The sequence below is a fragment of the Canis lupus genome, chromosome 9 (assembly GCF_003254725.2).
Source record: "Canis lupus dingo isolate Sandy chromosome 9, ASM325472v2, whole genome shotgun sequence".
NCBI classification, from domain to species: domain Eukaryota; kingdom Metazoa; phylum Chordata; class Mammalia; order Carnivora; family Canidae; genus Canis; species Canis lupus.
The window spans coordinates 22,756,901-22,770,477 of record NC_064251.1 but is presented as its reverse complement, the minus strand read 5'-3'; the positions used below and the strand labels follow the sequence as shown (position 1 = coordinate 22,770,477).

The 13,577-nt window shown below is 38.2% G+C and overlaps 1 protein-coding gene and 1 non-coding gene across 2 annotated transcripts; one reads left to right on the top strand and one right to left on the bottom strand.

Annotated features, from left to right (window-relative positions):
• The first annotated feature begins 5,738 nt into the window (after positions 1 to 5,738).
• LOC112655726 (U6 spliceosomal RNA) lies at positions 5,739 to 5,845 on the top strand. The gene has a single exon (XR_003133855.1). It is a non-coding gene; the product is annotated as a U6 spliceosomal RNA (small nuclear RNA).
• A 4,603-nt stretch (positions 5,846 to 10,448) lies between these two features.
• Positions 10,449 to 11,706, bottom strand: LOC112655365 (keratin-associated protein 4-6-like). Its single transcript, XM_025440456.3, has one exon. The coding sequence runs from the start codon at positions 11,645 to 11,647 to the stop codon at positions 10,940 to 10,942; it is 708 nt and encodes a 235-aa protein (XP_025296241.1). The 5' UTR covers positions 11,648 to 11,706; the 3' UTR covers positions 10,449 to 10,939.
• Positions 11,707 to 13,577: the final 1,871 nt, after the last annotated feature.

Genomic DNA, 13,577 nt, shown 5'->3' with positions numbered 1-13,577 from the left:
TAAATATACCTATATATAGAAAAGGCTCCATTTCCTTCTCCTGTTGTATTGTGAGCTATCTGATTTGGTTAAAACCAAGTGAATCAGCTTCCATATTTTTTTCCTTGTCTGATGTGTCTTCCAAAGTACACTCTCCTATGACATTATTTCTTTGGATTTTACAAGTGTTAAATCCTCATTTATGTATTTAACTCCAGGATAATATGTTGAGAATGGATTTTATGTCAACTAAATCTTCTAGCCAAGAGGTTAACAAGTCATATGAAAGGCTGGTAGGAAAATAGGGTGAAAGAGCCATCTTGGGGGGCGGGGGCGGGCAATCACTTATGTTCAGTGGGGAATACTGTGATTCCTTTGGATTTTATGATGGTCAGTGAGGTATAAAAAATCCTAGCAAAGTACCTATCTCTTTTGTCTTATTGAATCTATTCGATTTGAAAGTTATAATGTAATGATTCACTACTTTTACACAGTAAAAAAACTCATTGGCATGAATAGGTTCTTTTAAAAATTATTAAATTATTATGAACATGTTCTTCAGAGAGGGTATCATAAAGGAGTGTTTTTTCTCTTATTTTGGTAGATGAATATACCCAATTGAATATGTGTGTTGAATATTTATATTCTGAGCTTTTGTCTCTCAAAAAGTTATGTTTGAGGTATTTTGCTTGATATAAATGAGATCTAAGGAGTTAAGCTTTAATTTGTGTCCTATAGGCACTTCAATAAGACAAAGAACACATATGTAGGGGTTTGGAAAGCATGTAGAACATTGTGTGATAAATAACAATTATGTATTTAAATGTATACACTTATGAAATATGAGATAATGCTAAAAATTACTATTTTTGAGTGCCTGTTGTGTGTCAGGAATTATCTGAGTCTTCTGTAATTGTTACCTTATTTATACTTCACAGGGGCTTCTAAGAGGTGGTCAGGATTTTTCTTAATTCTTCAGACATGAGGTAACTGAGGCTTAGATAGATTGAAATCATGTAGTCAATAAGGAAGATGGTTCTTTCCTAGAATATTCAAAGACTTATGAGGAGTAATAATCCCATGTCCTTCCTCATACTGTTTCATTTGTGTTAATGTGCTTTCTCCCTTGTCAATTTAACTAACTCTTGCTCATATATAAATGTCTAGTCTGGATATCAACTCATTTCTAATGTCTTTCTTGACATCTACCCCATTCAAAATGAATCTTTCTTTCCCTTTTGCTCCAAGATACCTGTGATATAAGGTATCACACTCTAACATAATTGGCTTATATCTTTTTTCCTCCAGTCCTTCTATATACTCCATGAGGCCAGACTGTCTTATTCATATATACAAACATGGTGCCTAGCAATTACTCTGAATGAATGTTAATTAAATGAATGTGGGATTTATTGAAAACATAGTGCATTTACTCACCCTTTATCATACTATAGATAATATATATGGATGGAGAAAAGAAAAAAGAATATTCAGACAATGGTGATATGATTGAATGGGGGTTTATTTTTGGCCTCTGATGGAGTAAATGACTTGTTCGGATGGTATGTGTAGGAGGGTAAAGAAAAATAATAGTCTACTGCTAAAATGATATTCTTGAATTTATGCAAAGAAAGTAGATACTGTATCATCACATAATTGGGATAAAGGTGGGAGAGAATAGGCTTTTAAAATATTATTTGCCTGGCGGTGGGTAGAGTGACAGGAAGCAGGAAGAAAGTTTAGAAAGTGGTTGTAGGCTAGGGATGAGAGAGGAATGCATGTCTAGGTTGGTGGCAATGGGAGCAGTAAGGATAGTGATGCAATAGCACTTCAAAGAGAGTCAACCAAGATCACTTACAAAATGGGCAGGAGAGGTAACAGGAGATCTTGTTGTTAGAGAGGACTCATAATTTAATATTTTTTCAATTGTATACAAATACATTTTGCAATTAAATTCTGATAGTAAAAAGATAATTATTTGTAATAAAAAATGTATTTTAAAATATCACCAGAAACAAAGTAAAAAGACAAATGACTGCAAAAAACCTTGTAATTTATACCAAAGAGTCAATGACTTTAATATATAAAACACTTCTAAAATTAGACTGGAGAAGAAGAAAACCTAATGGAAAAATAAGATGCACATCTTTCTTCATCATATAAAGATGTCCAGTCTCCCACATAGGAATAGAAATGAAGTTATACAGGATACCACTTCTCACCTATGAGACTGTGAAAAACTCATAATTTGACTACATTCTTTAATAGTGAGATTATGTGGAAATAGTCATGCTCATATCTTTCCTATGAAGATTTGACAATAATTAGTGGCATTATTCTTTGACTCTGCTATCCCAATTTTATAAATTAACCAAGGTACTCAGACAAAATTATGAAAAGATGTTATGCAAAATTATTCATGGCAGTGCTATTTGTAAATACAACAACAAGAGCTAGACACAACCTAGGTGTCCTTCAGTAGGATAGTGGTGAATAAGCTATGGTACATCCCCATGATGGAGTTCTATTCAGCTATAAAAAGGAATAAGGAATATCTCTATATGCCACTATGAAGTAATCACCAGGATATATTATTAAAAGATGATAAAACAGATGGAATAAAGTGCCTATAGTGTTCTACAATGTGTCAAAACAAATAAAGGAGGGATGTGGGTGTGGGATGGGCTAGATGGGTGATGGGGATTAAGGAGGGCACTTGTTATGATTAGCACTGAGTATTATATGTAAGTGATGAATCACTAAATTGTACTCCTGAAACTAATATTATACTATATGTTAATTGACTAGAATTTAAATGAAAATTTGGAAAAATAAAGACACTATGATGGATAGAAAAAAATAAGGGAATACGTATAGGAAATATATTTGCTTATATTACATTAAATTTTTAAATACTGGAAGTATAGAGAAAGAGGAGAGAAAACAAAACTAAAAAGGGACTTACATTTCCTGCTGAGAAGGAATCGTAGGGACTGGATTTATCCTTTCGCCTGAAGCAACTAAAAAAACAGACAAATGAAACGATGGCTTTTAGACATTGGTAGTCAAGTCAAAACACTGTTGCCTTAGAGAGGGGAAACAAATGAGGAGATCGCTAGAGTTGCCTCAGTTTATTTCTTGAAGAGAGTTTCTGGGGATGCAGCTCTGGGAGAGAGGACCAGGTAGAGCCTGGTGGTCCTCCTGACTTGAGGAGACAGAGCCAGGATGAAGGTAAGGTCAAGAAAGCTGCAATTCACATGGTAGAGTACCAGAAGAAAAAAAAGAACTGCACAGAGAACCCCAGAGATCTGCAGGAAGTCCACCTGCATCTTCAGCTGAGTACTTATAAGTGCATATGCATGAAGAAACTACCCAAGGGCAGAAAAAGAGACCCTCTGCCCCACTCTACCTTGATAAAAGACAAAGGGAACAATCCTTGGAGGTGACACAAGGCCTGAAACAGTACATGGTCCCATGAACCAGAGTGAAAAACCTTGTAATTCATGGGTCATTGGTTAGAGTATTTAGAATAATATTGCCTCAGGAGTGGGACACACTTTTCCTTAGAATAAAAGCTGTTCTGATCCTCACACAGCTTATAAGCAAGTTTTGAAAGGCTCAAACTGTTAAATCAACCTAATTGCATCCCAGAACAATCAATTAATTGGATTCCATCAAAATAAAAAAATTCTTTTCAGAAGAGAATGTTTAGGCAGTAACCTCTTTGATATTGGTTATAACAGCTTTTTTTCCCATAGATTTGTCTCCTGAGGCAAGGGAAACAAAAGCAACTATGGAACTATTGAGATTACATCAAAATAAAAAGCTTGTGCACGGTGAAGGAAATAATCAACAAAACTAAAAAGCAATTTCCTGGATAGGAGAAGATATTTGCAAATGATAATGTCTGATATAGAATTGGTATCCAAAATATATGAAGAGCTTATAAAACTCAACACCCAAAAAGCAAATAAACTAATTAAAATGGGCAGAGGATATGAACAGATATTTCTCCAAAGAAGACAGCCAACAGACACATGAAAAGGTGTTCATTATTACTTACCATCAGGGAAATGCAAGTCAAAATTATAATGAGAGAACACCTCACTCACATCTGTCAGAATGGCTACCATCAACAACAGAAGAAACAACAGGTGTTGGTGAGGAAGGAGAGAAAGGGGAAGGCTCCCATGTTATTGATGGGAATGCAAACTGGTGTATCCATTGTGGAAAACTCTATGGAGTTTCCTTAAAAAGTTAAAAATAGAATTACTCTACCACCAAGTAATCGCATTACTGGGTATTTCCCCAAAAATACTAAAACATTAATTCAAAGTGATACATGCACCCCTATGTTTATAGCAGTGCTATTGACAGTAGCCAAAATATGGTAGCAGCCCAAGTGTACATTGATAAATGAACGGATAAAGCAGATGTGGTATATATCTCCAATGGAAAAGTATTCAGCCACAAAAAAGAATGAAACCTTGCCATTGGCAATGACATGGATGGAGCTCAAGAGTTTAATGCTAAGTGAAATAAGTCATCAGAGAAAAACGAATACCATGTGATTTCACTCATAACTGGAATTTAAGAAGCAAAACAAATAAGCAAAGGGAAGAAAAAGAGGGAGAGAGAAACCAATAAAAAAAATAGACTCTTAATTATAGAGAACAAACTGATGGTTACCAGAGGGTAGAGGATGGATGAAATAGGTGAAGAGGATTAAGGAATGCACTTGTTGTGATGAGCACAGGATGGTGTATAGAATTTTAAATCACTATTGTATACCTGAAGCTAATATAACACTATGTTAACCACCTGGAATTAAAATAATAACTTTAAAAAAGATACAGTTTAGGAAATTAAAGGTAAGCCACGCACTGGAGAAAATGCTTAACAGAACATATATCCCACAAGGGATTTGTATGCAGAACATATAAAGAACTGTTACCACTCAGAAATAAGAAGTAAAACAACTCGACAAAAAATGAGCAAAAGGTTTGAATAGACCCTTACCAGAGAAAATATGTAGATGGAAAGTCAACCAATGAAAAGATGTTTAACATCATTAATCCGTAGGAAAATTCCCCTTAAAACCATAATAAGATTAACACCATATATACTCTAGAGTGGTTGACATTAACAAGACTGACCTTATGGAGTATTGGTGATGATATGAAGCCATTGGAACTTTCATACAATGAAGGAACATAAAATGTCACACTTTGTAAAAACAGTTTGATGTTTTTTAAAAGAGTTAAAGATATATCTACTATATGACTTAGCCATTCCACCCCAAAGTATTTAGCTGAGATAAAAAAAAATCATAAGAACAAAGAGGGAGGCAGAGAAACATACAAACAAACAAACAAACAAACAAACAAAAAAAGACTTAACTATAGAGAACAGATAGTTACCAGAGAAGAGGTGGTAGGTGGATGGGTGAAATAAGTGAAGGGGATTAAGAGTACACTTATCTTGATGAGCACTGAGTAATATATGGAATTGCTGAGTTACGTATTATATACCTGATGCTGATACAATACTGTATGTTAACTACACTGGAATTAAAATTTTAAAAATAAAGATAAAACGTTACGTCACTATAAAGATTTGTTCACAAATATTCATGGAGACTTTATTTGAATCCAAAAAGTCTGAGAACAACCCACATGTTCACCAACAGGTCGGTAGATAAACAAATGTCATGTCTCTATACTATGAAAATCTTCTCAGTCATAAAAAGAAATGAACTAGTGCTCACTTGGGTAGCACATATACTAAAATTGGAACAGCACAAAGAAGATTAGTGTGGCTCCTGTGCAAGGATGACACGCAAATTCATGAAGCGTTTCATATTTTTGAAAGAGCACACACTCACATGCATGGGAGAGAGATGGACACAGAGGAATGGACTAAAGTAAAATATGAACTTGGAAAATACAAAAAAAATAAACTGAAAAAAAAAAAGACATGAACTAGTATACACACAACATGAATTTCAATATTATTATGCTGAATGAAAAGCCAGGCAAGATAGAGTACACAATGGTAGTATTCCATAAAATTCTAGAAAATGGAAACAAATTTATGGTGACAGTGGATTGGTAGTTGCCTGGGAACAGGGGATGGGAAGAAATTACAATGTGGGTGATAGATGTTCATTACTTTGATGGTGGTATTGATTTAATCAGTAAAAACTCATGACATGGTTTACCATATAAATATATATTTTCTAGTTGTGAATGTTAAAAAGCTAAAAGAAAGTGATTTAGTAGTAATGAACATCCACATATTTCAATTCATGGTCTCATATACTGTATCCTCCGGAAAGGAACTGGAGCTCCTTGGAGAAATGGTTGATTAGAAGTCTGGGGAAGGAAATGTACAGACAAGTCTGCAATATCCGGTTATATGAAAAACCAAGGAATTTTCAAAGATTACTAGATTCATGTTGAAAGGACTTGGAGGCCAACTTGAAATTGCTTATTTGAGCATCAATGGAGGGATATGAGCTTCAATGGATTGTTTCACAATCAAGTGTATTAAAATCCATGAGTTCATATTAATGCAAATTAAAAAAAAACTTATCACCCTTGGAGGATGCAAACTGGTAAATAAAAGGAAAGAATAAAACATATATTTTGCTTTTCCTGTATATACTATTCCTCTGGATTACTAAATGCTGATGAGGAGAAGTTTTGCCTTATGGAATTATCCCAGCTAATAAGTGGCAGGCAGAGGAATAATAGAATTGCAATATCATGATTTTGCTATGCCTAAATGAAATAATAGTTCTAGGCAATGATCATCAATAGCTGATAACATCAAAAAAGGGGAAACAACTGGACACTATGAGCCTCTTGATGGAAAAGCACATCACAATCTATGAAGCAGTCTTTGGGTCCTACAGATCTTTTGGGATATAGTCTCCCATTGAGCTCAGTTCAGGGCCAGATGGATTCCCAGGGGAATTCTATCAAACGTTTATAAAAGAAACCATACCTATTCTACTAAAGCTGTTCGGAAAGATAGAAAGAGATGGAATACTTCCAAACTCATTCTATGAGTCCAGCATCACCTTAATTCCAAAACCAGACAAAGTCCCCACCAAAAAGGAGAATTACAGACCAATATCCCTGATGAATACAGAGGCAAACATTCTCAACAAGATACTAGCCAATAGGATCCAACAATACATGAAGAAGATTATTCAAAAAAAAAAAAAAAAGATTATTCACCATGACCAAGTGGGATTTATCCCTGGGATGCAAGGCTACTTCAACACTTGTAAAACAATCAATGTGATTCATCATATCAGCAAGAGAAAAAACAAGATCCATATGATCCTCTCAACAGATGCAGAGAAAGCATTGAACAAAATACAGCATCCATTCCTGATTAAAACTCTTCAGAGTGTCGGGATAGAAAGAACATTCCTCAGCATCTTAAAAGCCATCTACGAAAAGCCCACAGCAAATATCATTCTCAATGGGGAAACACTAGGAGCCTTTTCCCTAAGATCAGGAACACGAAAGGGAAGTCCACTCTCACCACTGCTAATCAATATAGTACTAGAAGTCCTAGCTCAGCAATCAGGCAACAATAAACATATTTCTTTATGAAAGAAATAAAAGGCATTCAAATTGGCAAAAAAGAAGTCAAACCCTTCCTCTTTGCAGATGACATGATACTCTACATAGAAAACCCAAAAGACTCCACCCCAAGATTGCTAGAACTCATACAGCAATTTGGCAGTGTGGCAGGATACAAAATCAATGCCCAGATTTCAGGGCATTTCTATACACTAACAATAACACTGAGAAGAAAGAGAAATTAAGGAGTCAATCCCATTTACAATTGCACCCAAAAGCATAAGATACCTAGGAATAAACCTAACCAAAGAGGTAAGGGATCTCTACCCTAAAAACTACAGAACACTTCTGAAAGAAATTGAGGAAGACACAAAGAGATGGAAAAAGATTCCAGGCTCATGGATTGGAAGAACTAATATTGTGAAAATGTCAATGCTACCCAGGGCAATTTACACATTTAATGCAATCCCTATCAAAATACCATGGACTTTCTTCAGAGAGTTGGAACAAATTATTTTAAGATTTGTGTGGAATCAGAAAAGACCCCGAATAGCCAGGGGGATTTTAAAAAAGAAAACCATAGCTGGGAGCATCACAATGCCGGATTTCAGGTTGTACTGCAAAGCTGTGGTCCTCAAGACAGTGTGGTACTGGCACAAAAACAGACACATAGATCAATGGAACAGAATAGAGAATCCAGAAGTGGACCCTCAACTTTATGGTCAGCTAATATTCGGCAAAGCAGGAAAGACTATCCACTGGAAAAAAAAAAAGACAGTCTCTTCAATAAATGGTGCTGGGAAAATTGGACAGCCACATGCAGAAGAATGAAACTAGACCATTTTCTTACACCATACACAAAGATAAACTCAAAATGGATGAAAGATCTATATGTGAGACAAGACTCCATCAAAATCCTAAAGGAGAACACAGACAACACCCTTTTTGAACTGGCCACAGCAACTTCTTGCAAGATACATCCATGAAGGCAAGAGAAACAAAAGCAAAAATGAATTATTGGGACTTCATCAAGATAAGAGGCTCTGCACAGCAAAAGATACAGTCAACAAAACTAAAAGACAACCTACAGAATGGGAGAAGATATTTGCAAATGACATATCAGATAAAGGGCTAGTTTCCAAGATCTATAAAGAACTTATTAAACTCAACAGAAAAGAAACAAACAATCCACTCATGAAATGGGCAAAAGACATGAACAGAAATCTCACAGAGGAAGACATAGACATGGCCAACAAGCACATGAGAAAATGCTCCACATCGCTGGCCATCAGGGAAATACAAATCAAAACCACAATGAGACACCACCTCACACCAGTGAGAATGGTGAAAATTAACAAGACAGGAAACAACAAATGTTGGAGAGGATGTGGAGAAAGGGGGACCCTCTTGCACTGTTGGTGGGAATGTGAACTGGTGCAGCCACTCTGGAAAACTGAGGAACTGAGGTTCCTCGAAGTGTTTAAAAAATAGACCTGCCCTACGACCCAGCAATTGCACTGCTGGGGATTTACCCCAAAGATACAGATGCAGTGAAACGCCGGGACACCTGCAACCCTGATGTTTATAGCAGCAATGTCCACAATAGCCAAACTTTGGAAGGAGCCTCGGTGTCCATTGAAAGATGAATGGATAAAGAAAATGTGGTTTATGTATACAATGGAATATTACTCAGCCATTAGAAACGACAAATACCCACCATTTGCTTCAATGTGAGTAGAACTGGAGGGTATTATGCTGAGTGAAATAAGTCAATCAGAGAAGGACAAACATTATATGGTCTCATTCATTTGGGGAATATAAAAAATAGTGAAAGGGAATAAAGGGGAAAGGAGAGAAAATGAGTGGGAAATATCAGAGAGGCAGACAGAACATGAGAGACTCCTAACTCTGGGAAACGAACAAGGAGTGGTGGAAAGGGAGGTGGGTGGGGGTGGGGGTGACTGGGTGACGGGCACTGAGGGGGCACTTGATGGGATGAGCACTGGGTGTTATGCTATATGTTGGCAAATTGAACTCCAATAAAAAATAAAATAAAATAAAATATTAAAAAAAAACAAGCTCAGCCATTCTCTGGGTGAGTTGTGTAACTTAATTGTAGTTATTGGTCTATGACAAAGAGAGGTGGGAGAAAGTAGTGAGGGGAGCTTGTGTTATTTGTCTTTCAAGACTGAAGTTCTGCATCATCCTTAAGAATGGAGGTGGCGCTATATGACAAGAAAGAAATTGGATCACTTCTGCAAGCACAGAGTGTTTAAGGGAATTTAGGGGACTCAAGATCTACAAGTGCACCACTTCAGATGTCGCCATCTCATATCTCAGGGTCCCTGTCTCTCCAGTTAGGGCCCAGATCTTAGCATGGCTAGGTTGAATGATCGATCACCTCTGGAGCTCTGCTCCTCCCCTGATGAAGTCCTAGCCTTGGTCCTCAGCTCTATTTGCCCTCTATGAGAGTCAATTTATATGTTGCCAGTGAAACCTTTGGCTTTTAGAGCTGTCCTTTAAACTCTGATTTATGACCCTTAGCTTTTCATTATGTTTTCCCAAATCATCAGTTGTTCCCAGCTACATTCAATTTTATTTTCCTTATAACTACTATTAGCTGCTTTCACAGATACATAATATGGAAAAAAATGCCCCAGGGAGCGTTAATTGCTTGCAGGTTTTCCAAAAAAGATTTTTTCTGATTTTGATATGTGGATTCCCAAGAATATCTGTTTTATCTAAGAACTCAAGAGACTGCCAGTGAAACTGAAGCTATGACTAAGGTGGACTCTCCCTCTATTGTAAAATTGACAAAACCATTTTGTCTGTCCATGTGTAGGTAAAATATAGTTGTCCAGACTGTATTGAAAATCTTAAAGAAGAGTACTGTCACACTGAATTTTCATACAGGAAAGTGGTGGTTTATTTTGACATAGAGTTATAACATAGGACAATTTGGAGAATAAGAATTATAAAAAAGAATCCATTGGACAATTAAGAGAGAGGCTATAAATATCTGTAATGTAGAAATACTGAAATTAAACTTTAGCTCCTTGAACTTGATGAGTTGGTGCCCCACAGTTAAGGAGAATTTAGGAAGAATTAGTCAATACAACAGTTGGTATATTGTAAGGAAATTCATACTTGAATGAAAGGGAAAGATCCAGAAGTAGAATTTGGACTGAGGCCAGAATATGCTTACAGAGTCAGTGGGACAGTGATGGGCTCGTTGGAATCGTGAGACCCAACTCAGTGGAGCATTACTAACCCCACTTCATGTGTCCTAATGGTGAGCACCAAAAAGAGTCTATGTCTGTGGGGCAGAGGTAAACAGAGGTGGTGGTCACAGGGCAGGGGGCTCAGCAGCAAGAGGAGGCACAGCACATGGGACGGGGGCAGGTGGAGATGACACAGGTGGGGCGATAGCAGGTAGTGTGGCAGGAGACCCGGCCACAGACTGGGCGCAGGCAGCAGGAGGGGCAGCAGGAGGGGCGGCAGCAGCTAGAGCCACAGGAGCTGGAGCCACAGCAGCTGGAACTGGAGCAGGAGGGGCGGCAGCAGCTGGACACACAGCAGCTGGGGCGGCAGCAGGTGGTCCTGCAGCAGGTGGTCTGGCAGCAGGTGGGGCGGCAGCAGCTAGAGATGCAGCAGCTGGGCCTGCAGCAGCTGGAGCCACAGTAGCTGGAACTAGAGCAGGAGGGGCGGCAGCAGCTGGACACACAGCAGCTGGGGCGGCAGCAGGTGGTCCTGCAGCAGGTGGTCTGGCAGCAGGAGGGGCGGCAGCAGCTAGAGATGCAGCAGCTGGGCCTGCAGCAGCTGGAGCCACAGCAGCTGGAACTAGAGCAGGAGGGGCGGCAGCAGCTGGACACACAGCAGCTGGGGCGGCAGCAGGTGGTCCTGCAGCAGGTGGTCTGGCAGCAGGAGGGGCGGCAGCAGCTAGAGATGCAGCAGCTGGGCCTGCAGCAGCTGGAGCCACAGCCGCTGGAACCACAGCATGTGGGACGGCAGCAGGTCTCTTGGCCACAGCTCTGGTCAGAGCAGACGGAGCCACAACAGGAGTTGACCATGGTGTCAGTGAAAGGAGTTGGGTTCCACAGGTGGATTTGAGTGGGTTTCCACTAGGGTGGTTTCTTGACTTTGAATGTTTCCTTACCTCTGTCCCCTTTTATACTCTGCTGAGTAGTTGATGTTACTATGAGCAACATTCTTGTTGTTTTTCCTACCAGGAAACAATTAGTGTTACTAATAATCGTGTTTATCAGGTTAAATATGCCAATATCTAAGTAAAGCATAATTTACCCTTTTCTGCAGTGTTAAGATTCATTGAACCACTTTTGAATTTTTCTCTAATGTATCTTCTAAATTGGAGCTGTCACATGATATTCAGTTACTGGGTTTTTCCATGTGTCCCACTTTTGTGTACTACTCCATGATCATATTTTATTTTATTTTAATTCCATTATAGTTAATATACAGTATCATATTAGTTTCAGGTGTACAATGTAGCAATTCAACAATTCCATACATCACCCAGTACTCATCAAGGCAGTGCACTCCTTAATCCCCATCACCTATTTCACCCAGTGATGAGTCTTTCCTCCTATTTCCTTTTTTGTAAAAAAAAAAAAAAAAAAAAAAAGTATCGTATTTATTTGACAGGGAAGAGAGAGAGAGAAAGCAGGGGGAGTGGCAGAGGGAGAGGGAGAAGCAGGACCCTGGGATCATGACCTGAGCCAAAGGCAGATGCATAACTGACTGAGCCACCAAGGCACCCCTCCTATTTCCTTATCAGCACTCCACCTGACAGTAGCATGCATTTTTCTACTTTGACAAAAAAAGAGAAAGAGTTTGACATTGTGATAACCATCCTCAAAATATGATCATGGATTTCATTCTTTTTTTCCATAATCGTATTTTTAGGATGGCTATCTCAGTGCCAACTCTCTCTCTTTTTTTGTCAAAGTAGGAAAATGCATGCTACTGTCAGGTGAAGTGCTGATAAGGAAATAGAAGGATTCATCACTGGGGTTACTTGTGTACAATGGATGGGGAGGACTGGACTGTGTTTCCTGGATGATTGCAGAGTTAGGGGGCACAAAAGGCATTCCAAACTCATTGTAATGACTGTGCCTCAAGATATAGCTTTGACTCATTCTTTTTCAATGAAAGAACCATTTTCAGAAATGATTTTTTTCCTTCAGGAACCTTCTCCACATATAGTATGCTAAAGATGAATGGGTTTGACCTTTCTTTTGGCTGGCCAACATATGTAATAGATTCTGCATTACATGGAAGGTTTTATTTAAAGCATCTGTTTCTTGTGCTCTTTCAATAATTCAAATTCAAGTCATTCTGCTTAAGAAGATGTAAACAGATAAGTCTTGCTGTTTGTATAGGCACTTAAATATAGTATATTGAAAGGCAAGATTCTGGAAAATATTCAAAGCATCAAAGAATTGGTGTCCAAATAAGCATTATGTATTTAAGATTCATGTACTTACAATGAAAAGCGAGGTATTGCAGAGGTTCTCACCTCTGTAATACCTGTTTTGAGTTTGTGAGTGCTTGCCATGTGCCAAATAGTCTGCTGAATGCTTTGTAATTACTGTGTTGATTTTTTCCCTCAAAAAGCACATGAGGTACTTACTATTCTTGAACAGTTCACATAGAGGTGTATTCGGTTGCTAAATCCTATGAAGTGCATACCTTTGATTGTACTGTTACATCTCCTTAGAAAGTTCATCCTCCCACATCAACTCAGCAATTCTTTATTCTCTAAGTTCCAGCCCAGATGGCTCCCTCCTCCCTTATGTTTTCCTTGACATTTCTTCTTCTTTTTTTAAAGCCTCATCTCTACTCCTTTAGATTTTTTTTAATTTTTTTTTTTATTTATTCATGATAGTCACACACACAGAGAGAGAGAGAGGCAGAGACACAGGCAGAGGGAGAAGCAGGCTCCATGCACTGGGAGCCCGACGTGGGATTCGATCCCGGGTC